At 41.1% G+C, this 20,670-nt stretch overlaps 1 protein-coding gene across 1 annotated transcript in view; it reads right to left on the bottom strand.

The window, feature by feature from the left end:
- AGMO (alkylglycerol monooxygenase) overlaps nucleotides 1-20,670 on the bottom strand; it is a 190,782-nt gene that overhangs the window by 163,433 nt on the left and 6,679 nt on the right. Inside the window, exon 3 of the mRNA XM_009903069.2 lies at nucleotides 5,428-5,579. Within this exon, the coding sequence (XP_009901371.2) occupies nucleotides 5,428-5,579 (152 nt within the window). The remainder of the gene's footprint in view (nucleotides 1-5,427; nucleotides 5,580-20,670) is intronic.

The raw sequence follows: 20,670 nt of genomic DNA on the forward strand, positions 1-20,670 counted from the left end.
AAAAAACCCAACTGGCAGAATGGCAAAAAAGGTTTTCTGTAAAATTCACAAAAAGAGAGTATTTTTCTCTTAATCACTGAGTATCAATTCCCTTTGCAACCAACACAAGCTGTGACAAGAAAAAGAGCAGAGCCTCATTCAGTCACTTGACAGTTCCCAAAGCTTTCTGTCTTTCACTGGGTTGGAATTAAATTTGGTTCATGCTGAACAATCAATGCAGTACTGAATTGCTAGTCAGGTAAACAGTGGCATTTTCTCACATGAGGAGACAAGCCTAGAGAACTACAGCCATCTAACACACTTCCCCTGCCCCTCCACCCCAATGCAGCCTATAGCATGTGAAAAAACCACACTGTATGTCCAGGGAAACACAGATTTTACTGAGAAGAAAATCTTGTGTCCCTGACCATGTTCCCAATAACAAAAGTCAAACATCATTTCATTGTAATGCATTTCCCATAAACCTGAACACCATTAAATCCAAAATTATTTCAATATACTGTCAATTCTTAATATAAAATCTATTTAACAAGCCAATTTTAATATAATGTCTTCAGACAAGTACATTATAAAATGCAGATGAAAGGAGCACTTCAAAGGCAGGAATGGGCCAGATAAATAAAGATAGCACAGTCACACGATTCCAATATATTCTCATGGAGATGGTGAAGAGACTTTGAGCCCTGTTGTCTTTTCCTTTAACAAGCTTGAAAGTTCAAACTCATCTCCTTATTCAGTGAGCATAGCACTGCACTGATGTCTAAAGTGGCAGACTATGTGTATAATTACCAAAAAGAATAGGAGTGAGTTTTACTGTTGCCCATTTGAAAAATTTTATTGTCCCAATTCTTGAGACACTACCTACCCCAAATTATTCTCTCTGGCTTTTTTACAAAAGAGTGAGTTACCTGCCTATGTACTACTGACCCAGAAAATCCTCTCTGCTCTCTCTGAAATCTCCAGTTATCCCATACATTCTGAACATTGCTTTTGTTCTTGACCACTGGTCAGGACTACATGTCCTGCCCCATGGCTAAGCTGACTCCATCACTACTGATCAGAGTTGAATTGTTTAAGAAAGAAACCCAACACAAGCCTTGTTTTAATAGGTAAGGTTTGTGATCTTATGCACATAGCCTCCATTGCTGGAGGGCTTTTTCAGAACAGTGAATGGTGAACTACAGCATAGTGTAGGAAAGAGTGTCCAGAAACTTCTGAGATCAGCTCTGCTGCTGAAGAAATTGTTCTATGAAACCATAACAAAAGATGCTTGCCGGGAGAAGAAACAGCAACAATTTAAGTCGTAGCTAAGAGAAACTCCCTTCGGAAAAAAATGTACAGAACAGGAGACAAAATGTTCACAAAAATTTCAGCTTTTGCAAATCTTACAGAAAATCTCCTCAACATCCTCAGTTAAGACACAGATTTGAGGCATGATGCGATAAAGCTGAAGTGAACTTTCAGGGTTTCTTCTTTGTTCTCTGACCCTTCAGAAGTTGGCCTTGGCCAAAAGACCAGTCCTGTGGGGTGGGAGAAACTGAGAAGCCAGGGTGTCTATTGCTCCAGAAGGTAGAAGGTTTATTTCTCCTCCACCATAAATGAATTATTAGAAGACATACCACCAACTCAACATTTTATGTAGCAGCTGGGGAATCTGCTGAGGATATACTTATCAGTTGAGGTCTGTTTTACAACCTCTGCGCATAACGCAAACCATCAGCTCATATTGGCTCGGCCTTTTGCTGACAGGGACGGTGTCACGTATCCCACAGCGTGGCTGGAAGCCGCCAGCGGACAATGGAGTGAACGGCTGACACATGCCATTGCAGCCCTGGTAGAACAATGCAGCTGCTATAGAGGTTGGCCCTGATGAAGGAAACTCACTTCTCCCAGGTTGTTCTAGGGGAGGGACACTGAAGTCATGGAAATTCCCCAGCAGTAAAGGAGAACAAAAGAAGAGGTGTTGGAAACTGCCGTTAAAAAGAGACAGGCTCTCTAAACCTGCTGGCTGCCAGACTTGGACAGCTTCTTCCAGGGCCTGAAAGAGGAGAAGAGGATCCCCTGGCTGACAGAAAACCACACTGCTCTGCAGGACACAGTCCCCCAGGAAGCACAGATGAAAATATATTCCCTCAATGAGAGTACCACAGTTTTACAGCTCCTCACCATCCCCTGTTGGTTCATGGGGCTGAGAGCACAGCTGCTGCTCAGACTGGGGGTGCCCATGGTCTCAGCAGAGTTCCCCACACCAGAGGCAGCCATGAAACCCCCACTGCCTGGCACCCAGGACCCAGGCTCTGCACAAGTGCATCTGTCTTGTTTTCACATGGATCTGGAAGTCTCTAGATTTCCTCTCCTGATTAAAAGGTGTGGCTGCTGAAGAAATTAGTGTACAGAGCCTCCAAATTCCTTACTGCCGTTGTCATATGTCTGCAACAGGAGTATCCGCAGGGCCAGGGCGTGGAGCGGGGTGTGCTGCACCATGGCTATGGCTCGGCACTGCTCTGGGACCACTGAATCCCCTTTTCTAGCTAGAGCAACTCTGCATGGACTCTGCACCTGGAGAGGAAACTTGAGGAGTAATCCATAGAAGATAGATTAAAATATCTGGTAAAAATCCCCCAAACCCAGACATATTCTTCCCCGATTTTTGGGTTTTTTTACTAAAACCAGTAATTCTGCAGCTTACTTTTCTTAGTAGTACAACCACAATTAGTGGTTTAAATAGAAGAAATGGAAAAGTTACATTGATTTATAAATTAATTAAAACACCAGAAGAAAAAGCAGTGGCTAAGTATTCCCATTGACTGCCACAGTTTTTGGATCAGGCCCAGAAGAATGCTGGAATAAGTGGTGAAACATTTTATTTTCTAACTCTTTAGTGGCTACTGCAAACAATGGAAAATACAAGCACATACCTAGAATAACTCTATCCTTTGCAAAATGAGATCACACCTAAAAATACTTCCCCTTGTTGCTGTATAACTTCAGTTTATGATAACAGCAATTGCACGCATATAGTGAAGAGGAAAAAATAGCTTCCCGAGTGCTGGATAAAAACTTGGTACTGTAGAGATTCTGCTAGAGAAGCAGCTGTAAATCTGCAATGATTGAGACTACTCAAACAGCAGAATGGACAGTCCAGTTATCACATGCACAACACAAAATAAGTTAGCAAAAAGCCAGAGGTTTGAATTATCAAATCTAGCTTGGAAACAGGAAAAGCTATGTTGATGACAACAATGACTTTTTGTATTGAAATTATATCAAGTCTTAAGAACCAACTGCAAAACGTATCTGAATTTTAATTTTCCAGTTTGAAATAATTAGTGCTATTACTTAGATACCCACACATAAGCCCACACAGCTTGAATTTCCTGGGATATACATCTGCTATTAATTTTTGACTTTGCTCTAGGATCCAAGCCTGAATCATCAGGCCCTGTCACTTTCTATCGCAAATGTGTTTAACTGCTTGTATCAGAGACTGTTCAGTGTCCTGGCCTCTCAAAGTGCAAAGGTATTTTTCAAGAGTTTACATTTTACTTTAAAAAAAGAAAACAAAACAAAACATCTTCTATGCTTAAATTTCCTTGGAAACTTCTGAACAGCCAATTTTCACAGCTGTGTTGTCTTTCTATGAATTTCATCACTTCTTGATCAGAGAAAATAGCGTTGGTTAAGCTAAAAAACTCCATTTAAAGTAATTTTCTATAGCGTTGCTTCGGCTCCCTGCTAAGTAGCACAGACCTAACACAGAACAATATTTCTGTAACCTAAAGAAGAATACATTAACATTTATAGAACAGCTCATTGCTGACCTGAAGACGAGAGCAGCATTTTCTTAGGCAGTTTCCCCAACTCTGTTACATATAGAGAGAATTGGTTTGGATTTTAATTCTAAAACCACTAATGAGGTTCGTTTCAAAGTGTGCAATCCCCTCAAAATAGAGAAAATAGATGGTAGCAAATACAAAATTGCTGCAGGAACAGAAATACGTGCAACTGCTCTAGAGAGCACGCAGCTGACCCCACTCCCTTCTCTGCCAGTGGGAATTTTACCACTAGCTTCAGTAAAAGCACAGCTTGGCTAGTGATTTTCTAACACTTGAAGGTAATTATTTTTACTCCAAACTGCAGGAATAGCCTCATGCTCTGGTTCAGTTCTCAGCCCGAAGCTGTAGCCCTGCCAGCACTGTTAATGTCATTGTTTGCGAAGCGTATTCCCAGTCTCGCGTACACCCACGCAGGGCTTCCAGCTCCCGGCTGCGATGTCCCCCCCACCACATTGTTCCAGCTCCCCCTGCTTCCTCGCCTCCCGCCCCGTCCCCCAACCATTGTTGTCCCCCTGCACCCACCCTGCATTGTTCTCACGCTTGCCTGCCATCTCCACCTGGGAGGGACCCTTCCTCTCTCCCACTCCTCGCAGCAGCTCAGGCTCCTTTCTTACCTACTTCCATATACTCCGCTGACCCTATTGGCATCAAAACATTTTCCCTTTCTGAAGAAGTATTACATAAACTATCGTCTCTAGATCCCACAGCTTTCACGAGTTGTGGGCACTCTGCCTTGAGAAGCCCAGTCCAAAGTATCTTAGAGACGACTACGCTTATTTCACTGTTATGGACTTTAGATCAGGCCCGAAATGAAGACTGGTAGGCAGTGTTACTCATTTTCAGAAAGGATATAAAAGGCTAGAGTAAAAATATGTTGCCACTCCAAACAGAAATGTGTAACAAGACAGGTATGTAGGGATCGATACTATTACATTTGTACAATATCTTTGTACAGAAGTGACTGGCATGATTTAAGTGGGCTCCATAGTTGCCATAAATAAGAGTTAAATTCTTCCTAAACTGTGCTTTTCCTATCTCTTGTGTAAAAATAAGTAGAACTGAAAGTGTATTTCTGAAAAGAACAAGGCAAGCCTCACATTTATATGCAGTTGTGTTAATTGCAAACAGGAGTTTGAAAATGCCTCATCTATAGCTGTATAGCTATGTCCAGATGTAAATGAAGTTTATAAACATTTTTTTCCCCACTTACCAATTAAATAATGATTTAATGTTAAAAAAACGTTTTTAAATACACACAAATAGATGATGGTTCTTTTTAAATAGTTACCTGCCAAGGTGCTGTATTTTCCATAGAGGGACACTAACCCTAGATTTTTATGTACTTTACTTTTTTCCTATGATACTGCTTTCAAAATGACATTTCCTCTTTTCACAAATTCATATAAAGCAGTATGTATAAACTGTTTTCCATACTAAAGGAAAAGTGAGTCTCTGGTAATGCTTGCAAAGAAGGGCAGCTATATATAATTTGGGTAGAAGTACAATAGAACCAAAACCAAATACCTCATTTCATGAATAAATAATTGATATCTTTTGCATTTTAATACTTTGAAAATAAGTTAAATCTTACCATGGCTTAAACGATGAAAACAGTAATACGCAAAGTCCACCCCCAAGAGCGTCAAGTACCAGGTCCATTGTGAGTCCCAGGGCAGTTCAAAGAGCCTGTAGTTATTCCATACGTAGATGTAACTAATCAATTCAACACTTCTGAATAAAACACTGAAAGAGAGAAATACAAAAAGTTTTACCAATTATTTTGTCAACTTCAGTTACAGAATCTGTTTACTGTGTATTTACCATTTATCAGATAGAAGTCTTTTTGTAACACATAAAACCTGTTTCCATGCTCTGCAACCTCTGTCAAGTAATACTACTATTGATTCAAGTAGAACCTTTGCTTATGGTCCACAAGGTTTTTAAAACCCACCACCACCAGCACTGTAGCATTACACAATATTCAAAGGCCAAAGCACTCCTATGCTTGGCAGGTGCTATGATGTTCCTCTTTCCCAAAATCTGGAAGAACCCTATCCTTCCCAACTCATAAATCAGAAGTGACTTAAGTATAGCAGCAATTATGCTCAAACACTAACTCATGACACTGAAATACCTTGACTATTTCCATTGTAGGAAGGGCATGGAAGATGACAGGATTTTGGGGAGCATATCACTTCACTTTAAAAGAGGATAAAAGCAGCAAGAGGCAAAGCCCAGCCCTTTGAAAAGAAGGGAATGGACAATTATTAGACAAAACTAGCAGGGCTGACCAGAAAGGGTGAGAAAAAAAACTTATGAATTTGTAAAGGCAGAAAAGGCACCAGACAGCAGCTTTTATTGCTGCTGAGTTCCTGAACTACAGGGAGTAAGCAGCTACCCCTGACCTAACACAGGTCAGTGCTGAGGCCAAAAGAAGAAAGTAGCTCTCAGATGGGCAGGCTAGATCCAGAGATAAGTCCCCACTACAAATCAATACAAATTTGACTTGACAGTCACACTCTCCCCTGAATACTCCATTCACCTCCCACCTCTTTTACTGATTCAGAGGCTGAGCTGTCCCCCAGAAAATTGCTTTGGTTTTGCTGAGCGGTTTTGACAGATTGGGAAAGTGTTAATTCCGGCACCAGAGAGATTAGAGACCATGGGCACTGAGTTGGCCCAGGTGACAGCTGGCTTAGCTGTGAAATGGTCCCTCAGCAGAAGACTGTATAATTAAGATATTTTTGGAGAAGAGAGTGGTCCCCAAGATGATTTGCAGCAGCTTCCTCACACCTTCTCCGTTGCTGAAAATAGGGGACTGTGGTGAGCAGAACCAAGGCAGCCTCAGAAAACCAGCAGGCAGAAAAAAAGTAGGGAAGATACTCACTGCAGGAAATCCATCTTATCTTTTAGAGAATTAAATGCACCTTAGTTTAGGGCCAAAGACTCCAATAAAAAGCACCAGATTTAGCACTGTGATCTACACGCAGATAAATCTAATCCGGTTTTCAGATGCTTTGCTGCAGGTGTATTTTGGGGATTTTTGGCAAATGAATAAATTATCAGAACACCACCTCTACACAGAGCTGTGCAAGACTGAAATCTGCACATCACGTTCATGGTTGAAGGAAGGCTGAGGCCTTCAGACTTAGGGAACTTAACTGGAGACTGCAAATGGCATACCTGTAAGTCACTACTTGAACAGGGGCAGTAACAAACTGCACATAGGTGACACAGCCTTGCAAAACCTCAGCTGATGGACTGTCACAGGCCAGCATAGGTCTCAGTTGGAACCTTACACTGAAATAAGCTGAAAGAATCTCCATGCATCTCTTTGTTGGTCTGCTCATTCTTTCATTCTTGTCACAGTGTCACCTATCAGTGGTATTTATTCCCAAAATCTGCCTTTCTTTTTCTTCCCTTTGTTTAACTGGATTATTTTTTATATAGTTTACAGTATGGCCCCCAAACTACTTGAATCTGCAAAAGACATATTATACTTCTGCTCCTCCTAAGCCTTCTTTCACACACCTGAAAGCATCTCTGAAAACAGTCTGGCCATGCCCAGCTTCAGGGCAGCTGCACTGAAATATTGAGGGAACCTCAACAAACCTGGATGCTTCAGCTTGTGAACCACCCCTCATGCTATGCTTCAACTGGGGTCACCTTCATATTCTTGCAGAGGCATCTATTCTGAGCTTTTATACTTCTGCCATTAGCACCTCTTCCCATAATAGTGCTTTGAATAAGACTAGAAGGAAATGCCTTGAGCTTTTGTGCTGCTAGGTTCTTTATCAACACAGAAGAAGTCAGTTGAAAATCCCAAGCTCCCAAAACTAGCCCTCAAGCAGAAGAGTATCACATCTACCTTTTGATGCCAAGAAGCTGAAGCATTAACAAGGAGCTGTAATGCTTCTTTGGGAAGAAGAAAACTAATATCCTTTCCATAGACAGCTGCCACATTTTACCTGCAGCTCATTCCTACCTTTAATTCAATCATCCCAGTTTTATCTCTGGGGCAAAACCAAAGCACAGCAAAGCCCATGAAGCTCAATTTCGGCAGCTGGCAGATGAAGAATTTCTCTCAACTAGCAATGACAGGTGTATCTGCCACTTCAAAAACATCTCAGCTATGCCCAGAAGTTGTACCATACACACCTGGAACATGTTTAATTTTCATAAGAGCTGTGTTCTATAACTATTTTAAAAGAAGATTGTATGTGCCCAACCAGATTTTTGCAATTCACCTCATGAGGCATCTGTAAAGTTCAGTATAAATTCTCAGTCCCTTTCACAACAGGTCAGAAGGGAGCTGATATTATTCAATCACAACGAAATGGCCATTTCTTAACATCTTTTCAATGACCAGGAAATTTAAAACACCTCTTCCAACATGGAATATCAGTTATTATTAGGCACTGTTTTCTTACTTTATTCTTTCACTTTTATTAACGTACAATGCCTTTTCTTTTCCACAGGCTGAGCCCAAGGTGTAAAATTTGAGCTATTCCTGCAACTCATTTTATATATATATATATACATACATACATATATAAAAATAACTGGCTGTGCATTCTTTTCTTCATGCTTGAATCACAACTCTACAGCACATAACACTAGCTGATTACTATAATTAATTTAGAGCAATCCATCATATCACTATGCAATGCTGGAGAAAGAGGACTTGCTTAGCTAAGTATTTTTGGTTTTTTTAATTTACAGTGTGATAGATAGGAAAGTCCAGAGCTTGCATTCAGTTACAATTCTGAAAGGTCACTTGGAGTTCTAAAGTTTTGCCCTGTCCCTTTTTTCCCCCTCCTTCAAGTTCCATTTGCATTTCTTGAAAACACAGTAGAGAACTTAAGAAAATTTCTTCTCATTTAAATGTTAAGTTTTAACCATAAATACGACAGAAACAGATAGGTAAAGCTTTTGTCATCCAGTCCAATCCTCTGCATAAAGAATAGTAAACCCTGGCACAGACAGAAAAACTTTGTCATGTACAGAGCATAGATTTATCTTCCTGGATTGTGAACATTTCTACTGATAATTTTCTCGTTATGTGCAAAGTGTGCACTTAGGCAACTGTTTTGACTTTGAGAGAGAGTTCTCATCTCCTTGCTTCTGAAGCTCCTACAGGCTTTAGTCAAAGGTGATAACATTTGCTTTTTTGAAAAAAAAGGCATCTCCCCCTTCTCTTTCCACTGGGTCAGATTATCACATCTTTTAATTTAAAAAAAGGCCAAGAAGGAAATTTTGGGAGACGAACTCTCCATGTGGAAATGAAGATCTACTTATGGTAGATCCCTATGGGATAATGGAGGAGGAAAAAGGTGGAGGAAAATCAATTGGAAGAAAAGGCAGCTGCCTGGTTCAAAGAATGCAAAGTCCCATTTTGTTTCCTTTGACTTACAGATCAACTTTAGAACCTGAAACCAAAGTTTTAGGAAACTTTCTTCCACAGTGCCCAGGAGAGTTACCAAAAGGGAAAAGAGCTAGAGACAGTAGTTGTCTCCTGAGCATGGAGGAAGATCCATGTATCAAAAGCAAAGACCCTAAGGAAACTGCCTCAGCTCTCACTACTATTGCAATCGCTACCTCACATCACACTGGGAAGTGACCTGGGGCCCCTGAGCTAAAAGCACAGCTCTACAGCTGGACCTACAAACACTTGGCTCTCAAGGGGTCTAACAGAGTTGCATCCTTAGAGGTCAGACACAGAGAGCAAAACATGGTAAGACACCTGGTCAGAAGGTTATATTATCATTAAAAATAGTGAGATATTACTAATCCAGATTCCCTGGGTTAAAATAAATTCTATTTTTTTAGCATGATTCAAACTACATGAATGTAAAGCTTCAAAATGTTGAGCAAAGGCAGTTTCTGCTCAACAACAAAGTTATTCAGATCATATATGTAACAGCAGGATACATGAATAATTAAATGCTCTGTAAGCCTTTGTTTCAGTGGAAAGCATAAGGATTTCCATTTCCAAGGATACTTACAGAGCCTTTGCATTTTTTTCCCCCAGATGAAAAACTGGCTTCAGTCACAATTGAAATAAACATTTTGATAGCATGATTTCAGTGAAGGGGAGAGGAGGTGGAGGAGCTTTGAGAAAAGGTCCATTTGCAAAACAAAGCAAAACCCCTGCAACTGAAATGCCTTTTTATTTCCTGTACAGGTGCCAGGTCTTGAACAGACACCCAATTTATTACCTTGTCAGCTGACTTATTAGGGTTGACACAAATCGAGCTGAAATATGCCTGACATACTGCAGTCAAGGCTTTTTTCATGCTTTAGCACAAAGCCAAACTTTCCACAAGGTGGAGGGAAAGGAAGAGGGAGCTGTGGGAGTTCTATTCCCTGTTTTCTATCATCAAGATGAATACGATCCTCTCCCATTCCTAATATGCAAAACCAGTCAAGAAATAACCCAAGGCTAAAAAATAATTCACCAAAATGATACAGCTGGGAAATGATTATCAGGCTCTGGAAAGCCCTTGATTACAGGAAATAGCACCTACATTTTGAGAAAATGTTCCCACCAGACACAAAAGCTGAATCAAAGCCTCTTCCTCAGTACAACTTCTTTCTTTAGCATTTTAGCCAGTGCAAGCCCCCAGTTTTCCTCAAGGAGGAAAAAAACAACCCCCACACAAGCAAACAAAAAACCAACCAAAAAACTACCAAATGAGGTAAAGTAGAGACAAGTTTGGTATCCCTGCTATCTGTATTGTACTCAGTATTGCATAACATTTTGTCTCATAGAACTGGCCTTTTCTTCCCCAAACCTGCTTCTCTTGCACTTCACTTTTTATCCTTTAATTTAAGACACTAATATTAATTTACAGTAGTGTTTGGAATACAACATGAAACAACAGGTTTTGGAAGGAAAAGAATAAAAGCCAGTGATACAAGTTTTTATTAAGTTCAGGACCTGTCTATATATTTCAAGTCACTTGTTGCTCATCTTTACTCTTTCATACATAAATAAGCAACCAATTAAAAATTCAGGACAACTGAAATCTTTTCAGAAGACATTCTACTGTCTTTAGCGATATAATCCATAGTGGTAATACATTTTGTCCTGAGTTCATGCAAGGCTTTCTGGTGAATTTTAGTTAAAAGATTGCAAATCCTAGTTTCAAGACTAGTTCAGCTGAGCTTCTGTCATTGTAACTCACTCTTCTTGCTATTTATTTTAGCCCTAACGGCCCAGCACACTAGGCAGTAAATTCTGTTTCAGTGAATTCAGGACACACAACAGCAAGAGATTCTAGGACATCATCTTCTGCAAGGCAACAAACCTGACATGTCAATATTTGTATAAACAGTACCATAAAAGTGTAATACAAACATTGCTTAGTATTTTTTTCCCAATAGAAGATCTGATTTTGATCTCTCCAGTATCACCAATGTTGGAAGAGACCTCAAAGATCAAGTCCAAGCTGTCATCACAGACCTCATGACTAGACCATGGCACCAAGTGCCATGTCCAATCCCCTCTTGAACACCTCCAGGGATGGTGACTCCACCACCTCCCTGGGCAGCCCATTCCAATGACGAATGATTCTCTCCATGAAGAACTTTCTCCTCACCTCGAGCCTAAACTTCCCCTGGTGCAGCTTGAGACTGTGTCCTCTTGTTCTGGTGCTGGTTGCTAGAGAGAAGAGACCTTGCTTGTTCCACTGAAATCAGCAAATTCACACTACAACTTAGGTTAGATTAGGAAACAAGCCTATTATACTCTCCAAGGTCATATATAAATAGAAGAAATAAGGGAAGAGAATTCTATTTAACTGAATTTATCTAGAACAGAATTAGCAACAGATGATCTTTCCTATGGCCTTTAAAAATATGATGAAATAACTTCAGTGAGAGCTCATAGCACATCAAGCGATTAAATGAGGGGAAACATTTGCATGAGAACATTTGTTGAACTGCTTTGGCCATATTTCTGAAGTTTTAAAATTCTGCTTTGGTTTTGTCCAGGACATACACAATGCTGAAAGACCATTCTTTTCAGATCTGTTACACTGATTGACAGAATCTCAGGCATTTTCCCCCAGTTTCCATAACTTCTAGGTGTTGACCAAGGAAACTAGGTTGGCCAGCTCTAAAAATGCTACCCCTGTGCTCCATCTAGTGGAATCTTGATTCAAGTTTAATGCATCTTTTATCAGAGCAGTGCTTCAGTCAGAAGGGTTCTCTACACAGAAGCCGCTCCTAAGCTCTGTTTCCAAAATACATGCTAACTGACACAATGTATCTTACAGAGAAACGTAGAATAAAGAGCTTCACATCATTTCGTGGGGTTTAGAAATGGGTGTACTTTGTGAGCTACAGAGACTACTGAACTTAATTACTAACATATTGCCAGTAAGGGTAAACTCAGTTCACGGTTTGCACTTTCACAGAAGAGAACAAGTATATTTGAGAGCAAACACTGACAGCTTGTCTAAAGACAGGGCAGGTGCAAAGCTGGGCTCTGAGATTCACAAACAAGCAATCACCTAGCCTTTACTGGCCTCACTCTACAGAAAAAGGCAATTAATAAATACTGTGGATGTAGACAAACATTCATTCTGCAAACAGCTGCATCTGTGTAAGAGGTTACAACCTAAAACAGTAATTGGCTCCTTGACAGGCTTGTGTGAAATCCAGCAAACTCTAGAACATTATGGTAGGTAGGAACTAACAGTTGTTTCACTCATTTAGTTTGAGAACATCCCAACACTTCCTCGTCCGTCCCCCAAATCCTTCTTTTTTAATGTTTAGTAACTTAAGCCATTCATTAGTAACTCCAGAATGTTAACCTTGGAGATTTCCTTCATCATCACCAATAAGCAGCACTCCATGCATGCCAGGCTGCCTAGAGCTGCTCATTGGTGCTCTGAGCTCTGCCCACATGGGTCCTCTCCAGCCTGCTTCAAACAAGTGAACCAAGCAAACAAACTTCTGCAGTTTAAACTGCTGGAGGTAAGTTTTTGATATGCCTGGAAATGTCTCGCAACTGAGAGAAGCAGAGACAGTAACAGGAGACTGGGGAGGTAGTGAAGAGCACCTGACACCAGCAGGAAGCATTTGTATCTTTAGTGGGCACAGCTGAATTTGGAGTTGCTTGAGAACACAGCATGATTCGCACCAAGCTTAGAAAATTGTGTTACACTGATGCAGTGAGAAGATACTGCCTTTCGCATGAGTTAATTACCCTAAGTTTTGCTGGTATAGTTACACTAAATTCATCAATGACAAACCCTGCAAAAAAAAAAGTATTAGACCAAACAGACTGTTTGTGTAGACAGTTACTGCCATAAGCTCAAGTGGATTGATTTAGAAAATCCTTTTTCAGAGTTACATTTGCCTGCCGGAAATGCTTCCAGCTCCTGATGCACAAGGCTACCCCCACATTGAAACTGTTTAACCTACTCTGTTTCACCTACAGTGAGTTGTTTCAAAACATGTTCTTCGAACAGAGCTGTGATGGCTGTGACCTTTGGCAAGGCATGGGAAAAATCAGTGGTATATATGGGACAGTGCAGCCAGGAGGATTCTCTTGGAGGTGTGAGAGGAATGAGGAGATGAGTAGACGCTGTCTCTTCAGGCTTGTTATCTATTACAACCCTATTTTTTGGGAACATTTATTGACAGGTAGTGTCTTAAATTACCATAGCTAGCTGCAGCAGGAATGGTTGTGACTGCAGGTTCAGCAGAGCCTGGACCTCAAGTCTGACAGCTCTGGGCTGCCCCATTTCCACTTGCTTGCCTGTCCCTCTGCCTTAAGCAAATACCTGTTTGCTCCCACAGTGAACTAACTGCACATGGGATCTGATGACCTCCTGAACCAACACAAGAGAAAAGGAGGACTATGTAAATGAATACAGGAAGGACGCAAGAGCAATTGCCAGAGGTTAGGTTGGTTCGGGGCACAGTATGGTACAGCAGCTTTACTTGCCATTTAACCAGGTTAAGTGATTACTGCTCCAGTTTGGGCCCATCTGCTCATCACTGCCTAAGCATGGTGGTTACCAGCCCTCAGACTGCCAGCATAATTGCGTGCATAGCTGCTCCCTGACCTGGCTCTGTCAAAATGAATGCAGCTGAGCTTAAACACCTCTTTTATAGTTCTTGGGGGGCTCTTGTTTCTGCTTTTAGCTGGATCACTTTGTCAGGACCAGGTTAGGGAGCAATTAAATGTGCTGTTATGTTGGCAGATCTGAAGGGGCAGCTGTATCAGAAGCAACACATCTGACCATGCTCTAAATAAACATCTGTCCAAAGCCTTAGTCAAACAGATGTGAAGAAAAAAGTACCTAATAAGTCTTGTAGTGAAAATAAAATTTATGAAAACCCACATGTATCAAATTCTCTTCTAAGAGATGCAATCGCCAATTTGCGATTATAATTGTGTCTAGTCATACATGAAGTATCTAGTAGAAGCTTTCAGAAACCAGGATATACTTTAAATGGATAAATCTATGCAGGCAAGTATTTGTGTTGTCAGGACACTGCCAGCTCCACAGGGCTGTGAACTGCTTGCATCAGTTTGAACCAAGTGTATTCTGATCAGCTCTGCATATTGCTGCTGTTACGACCTGACAATTACAGCTTCAGATTGTAATTCCACCCATGTTTTAAAGAAGGTAAATCATTAATGCTACAAAAGAATTGAGCATTTCTTGTCCTGAAACCCTGAATTCTTTTTTTCCAAGCCCATTTCTTAGGCTGTCACAAAATTTTGCACAGTCACAGCAAGAACTGACGGAGGTGGGTTGGTGGACCTGTTTCCTGAGCCCCTTCACCACAGGGCAACACAAACACCAATGATGGCAAAGGTGAGAAGGTGCAGAGGCAGGAATGAGCAAACAGAAGTCACAAGTGCTTCATATTTTAGCAATGCTGGTCTAAAATGTACCTCAAACTGCCTCTTCAATCTAACTTCTAGATAAAAAGATAAAAATTTAGACAACATACAAAACTGTGAATTGTCTACAGCAGAAACAGGATTTGTACTCCTTTGATGAAATCACTGATGATGTGCATAACAGCATGAACTAATAAAACAGCAGTTTCTCATTCCTTCCTGATATTTGACAACACTTCAGAGAACTCTCTTTCAAAAAAACAAAGTAAATAATGTATACAATTTGTAATGTTCTCTTTAGAAATTGAGGAATTGAGTGTGGACCTGACTGACAAAACTCTGAGATAGATAGGTAGATATATCAGATATGTGGATATATATTCACACACTGTATCACTGTGTTGTAGATTTGAACACTAAAAAATGGCAGCTGAGCATGACCACAAAGAATGGAGACTTTCCCAGCTAGTTTGAAAATATACCTACCCCAGTTATCCCCCAAACACTTCTTGATTTATGTTCTGCTGCTTTAAAAGAAGAAATGGGCCAATATGAAATAATGCACATACTTGTAGAGAGGATATTTATACCCAAAATAAACTTTCTCTTGGGAGAATATTTTTAAAGCAGCATTTCAAAGTCTCCTGGCAGTGGTTAGTTAGAAAGCCATTTATTTATTTATTTAGCATAAAAGTTCTTAGAAAAGTTTTGAACAACAACATTCAAGATGCTGGGAGAGCAAGCTTAGCAATATAAGTTTCTCCCCTTCCCCCAGATTTTCATGGAATATAGCATTTAGTATTCATACATGCAGAGGAATGCACAGCACACATTAAGGCAGTGAAAGTTATATTGTTAAAATGTATGGGGTATTTCGCAAGACACAATATGTATAGACAAAGCAATTCAGCTTACTACAGGCTGTTGAGTCTAATAAGCATAAAAACAGAATGCATTGCCTTGTCTGATTACACTTTTCCTCCTGCACCTACATTTTTAATACTTGGCATAAGAACATCAACAATTTATGATTTGCATCTTCTCCAACAATGAAGTAAGAAACAGTGAATAAATACTGTTTTCCCTCAAGACATACAATGCTTCTGTTATACAGACTATGAAATGGAAAAACATACTTAGAGGCTGAATATGGTCTGTGACTCCTTATTTTTTCATTAAATGTAAAGACCTCTTTGCAGTGATGCAGCTGAAGCTTCATTCTAATAGACTGGAGCCCACCATTTTAGATTCAACCACAGATTTTTTTCAAGGAAGTGGCAAACCATTGCTGCTAGTTGAGAAAATGAAAATTAGTCCCTGGGAGAGGATACAATCAATGGTGTGTTAATCTAACCTTCAGCTGTTAATGATTTGCACTACTATTTCCCCTGATGCTGTGGGTTCTGCTGAAATATTGTTTTAGCAGTTTCTGTCAACTTTCCCTACCTTTTTTCTGCCTAAAAGGGAAAGCCTGAAGGGAAAGTCTCTGCAGCAGATCTTGCATGTGCTTCCCCCTCTGGTGGTTTTTTTTTTCCCCCTGACCCAATTCTTTTATGCCATAGAAGCAGAAGACAGAAGGGTAAACTGTTCTTCCTTTCTTTTTTTTTTTTAGTGCAAGCCTTTTTACTCAGTCTATTTTTCACAACTCTTCTTATTTACAAAAGAGGTGTTACACTAAGCAGTCACCATTAGAACTGTAATAGTAACATGCAAATAAATAACAGGAAGTTTGTATTTTGCCTGTGTCTTTCACATTCTGCCAGGTTAAAAGCTTTACAGAGCTCTCTTTGGGGAAGAACTGCCAAGGAGGCTCCTCTGTTTCCACCACACTGGTGTAGCAATGAAGGACTGTACCTAACCTGCAGATTTACCTGATTCTGTGAAGTTTGTGTCCTTGAAGATTATTTGGTTCGCTCTGTTGAAACAACCTTGCAAAAGAATTCTTATCTGAAAGAAAACTGCAAAGCCCACAAGCCAAATTCTGCAGCAAAGTGCCAAAACAATAAAAGCACTCAGCACCTTGCAAAGCTGCGTTCCACACGCAACACTAGTTTCCTTAGCAAGTATTTCTTCCAGAAATCAGTGCATCTGAAACATCTCAGCATTCTTAAAACAGAACAAAAGGCCTCAACAAACCACTGAAACTTACTTTATAAGTATCTCAGTCCATTTGTTGAACCCAACCAGTCCTGAATGTCAGATTTTAACAGTACATTTAGCATGGCAAGCCTGTGAAATGTATGACTGTCTAGAAAAATTGTGTTGAAGAAGTGGCATTTGAACTGTCTCAATACTAACTGCATAGAATACATAGAATAAACCAGGTTGGAAGAGACCTTCAAGATCATCGCATCCAACCCATCAACCAATCCAACACCACCCAAACAACTAACCCACGGCACCAAGCACCCCATCAAGTCTCCTCCTGAAAACCTCCAGTGATGGCGACCCCACCACCTCCCCAGGCAGCCCATTCCAATGGGCAATCACTCTTTCTGTATAGAACTTTTTCCTAACATCTAGCCTGAACCTCCTCTGGCACAGCCTGAGACTGTGTCCTCTTGTTCAGGTACTGGCTGCCTGGGAGAAGAGACCAACATCCGTCTGTCTACAACCTCCCTTCAGGTAGTTGTAGAGAGTACTAAGGTCACCTCTGAGTCTCCTCTTCTCCAGGCTAAGCAACCCCAGCTCCCTCAGCCTCTCCTCGTAGGGCTTATGTTCCAAACCCCTCACCAACTTTGTTGCTCTTCTCTGGACTCGTTCCAGCAAGTCAACATCCTTCCTAAACTGAGGGGCCCAGAACTGGACACAGGACTCGAGGTGCGGCCTAACCAGTGCAGTGTACAGGGGCAGAATGACCTCCCTGCTCCTGCTGGCCACACTGTTCCTGATGCAGGCCAGGATGCCATTGGCCCTCTTAGCTGCCTGGGCACACTGCAGGCTCATGTTCAGTCTACCGTCGACCAGCACCCCCAGGTCCCTCTCAGCCTGACTGCTCTCCAGCCACTCTGACCCCAGCCTGTAGCTCTGCATGGGGTTGCTGTGGCCAATGTGCAGAACCCGGCACTTGGATGTGTTCAATCTCATGCCGTTGGACTCTGCCCATCTGCCCAGCCTGTCGAGGTCCCTCTGCAGAGCCTCTCTACCCTCCAGCAGATCAACTCCTGCCCCCAGCTTGGTGTCATCAGCAAATTTACTGATGATGGACTCGATGCCCTCGTCCAGATCATCAATAAAGATGTTAAAGAGCAAGGGGCCCAGTACTGATCCCTGGGGCACACCACTGGTGACTGGCTGCCAGCTGGATGTGGCACCATTCACTACCACTCTCTGGGCTCGGCCCTCCAGCCAGTTCCTAACCCATCGCAGTGTGCTCCCATCCAAGCCATGGGCTGACAGCTTGGCCAGGAGTTTGCTATGGGGAATGGTGTCAAAGGCCTTGCCGAGGTCCAGCATGCCAACTAGAATGAGTTTTTGTCACAGTAGTGCATCACTGCACACAAGTCTAATGTGTGGATAAAAATGTAATTTCTTACAGCTAAAATACAATTGAAAACTGACTGCTTCTCCTTCAAGAACATATTTGCAAGTCACATGACAAGCAAAAGAGTTAGAATATAGGTTATACACTAGCTGCAAAAATAGCTTTAAAAAATTCTCTAATAACTTAGAAATTACTTTGAGTATTTCTCATGCTGAAAGCTCATCTCTCTTATTTGCAGAAATATAGTTTGAAAGAATGTCTCTAAGTGATATTATTTAGCTACCAAACTCATTAAAATTCTTCATCCATGATATTTACTACCAATAGCTAACAATCCATCAGAAGTTGTCTTTGTACCTGAGGCACAGACATAGACCCTTTCTTGATTAGAAAGCTGTTGTTAAAAAATAAATAGTCAAGTAAATGTCAAATGGTCAACAGTCCAGGTGAGTGAGTCACACATTTCAGCAGATGCACTTACAGCCCAGAAAGCCAATCACATGCTGGGCTACATCAAGAGAAGCCTAGTCAGCAGGTCAAGGGAGGTGATTCTCCCCCTCTACTCCGCTATGGTGAGACCCCACCAGGAGTACTGCATCCAGTTCTGGAGCCCCTATTACAAGAGGGATATGGACATGCTGGAACGTGTCCAGAGAAGGGCCACGAGGATGATCAGAGGGCTGCAGCACCTCTCCTATGAGGACAGACTGAAGGAGTTGGGGCCATCCAGTTTGGAGAAGAGAAGGCTCCAACAGAACCTTAATTGTGGCCTTCCAGTATCTTACGGGGGCCTACAAGAAAGCTGGTGAGGGACTTTTTAGGGTGTCAGGTACTGATAGGACTAGGAGGAATGGAACAAAACTAGAAATGTATAGATTCAGATTGGGTGTTAGGAAGAAATTCTTCACCCTCAGGGTGGTGAGACACTGGAACAGGTTGCACAGGGAGGTGGTAGAAGCACCATCCCTGGAGGTTTTTAAGGCCAGGATGGATGTGGCTCTGGGCAACCTGTTCTAGTGTGAAGTGTCCCTGCCCATGGCAGGGGCATTGGAACTAGATGATCCTTGAGGTCCCTTCCAGTCCTAACAATTCTATGATTCTATGAAATGGGTGCCATGCATGAAAAGGGACAATTATTTTGCTGCTGTATTCTTCCAATGTATTGTATCAATAACTGGAATTGAAAGAGAAGATACCTAGTAAAAATTGCAATGACAAAAATCAGGGAACTTGAAATAACAAAGAACATTTTGTGGAGCCAGACTGTTTTGGGACAACCAAATGTGGTGAAGTCGCCATCCCTGGAGATGTTCAAGAGGGAATTGGACGTGACACTTGGTGCCATGGTTTAGTCATGAGGTCTGTGGTGACAGGTTGGGCTCAATCTTTGAGGTCTCTTCCAACCTTGGTGATTCTGTGACATGTGCAACCCATGTATTTCTGTGTGGCCAAATATAAGAATATATTGCTTATGAATGAGGAATGTGAACCACAGAATCTAAAAAAATACTTGGGGATGAAGGATAGCTCAGAGGACCTGGGATATATAAAGGGAGGAACAACAAGCAGAGAACAAATGACTTCATTATTTGGCACTGATATAGTATTCTCTGAAATATGCAGCGCACTTGAGACATCAACACTAGGAAGGGCTGAAAAACTGCAGAGGATTCAGAAAAAGGACTGTGGGAATAACTGAGAGACTTGAACACACACCATCTAGTCAAATTCAAACAATAAAAACTTTTCTGTGTGTCATGAAAAGATTACATGCAGTTTGGTGGTAATCCGTAAATACATACACGGGGAATAGAAATGTAATCCCATTTGATCGGAAAAGAGGTAACAAAATCTCTCATCTGGATGGAAGCTCTTATCATGCAAAGGCAGACATAAAACATGATACTCCTCAGAAGTAATTAGAGCTCCTGAACAATTTATATAAAGAATTTACAGGATTTGCTGTTACTGAATACTATACTTAGCAATTCACAGTGGATATTTCTTTAAAACACAACTCTGTTCACCATCAACTAATTCACTTAAATTTTATGGCCTCCAAATTAGAGAGCAGATTAGATGATCACATTTGTAACAGTGGTCTCAGTCACTAAGGTCCACTGCAGTCAAACACACTGGTATGACAGATCAATGAACTTTGGATCACATGCATATTCACAGATCCATCAATCTGATGACCTGCATGTAATTATTTTTAAAAGCTAATGAAAAGAGTGGACTTTGTTTGCTGGTTTTGTTTTGCTTTCCTCTTTCTGAAGTTTAATGAAAGAAAACTCAGAGTTTAACATACAGCCTAACATAGGATATGGTCAAGTCAGCTAAGACCCAGAATCAGCAAAAGGTGACAGCCAAGATCAAATATAGATGAATATAATTGGAGCTGGAAAATATCCTTCAAGGATCATATTTAGCACTGCAGATTAGAAAGACATTTACACTCTTTATGAAACTTCATTTTAGCA

The sequence above is a fragment of the Dryobates pubescens genome, chromosome 4 (genome assembly GCF_014839835.1).
Source record: "Dryobates pubescens isolate bDryPub1 chromosome 4, bDryPub1.pri, whole genome shotgun sequence".
Classification (NCBI taxonomy): domain Eukaryota; kingdom Metazoa; phylum Chordata; class Aves; order Piciformes; family Picidae; genus Dryobates; species Dryobates pubescens.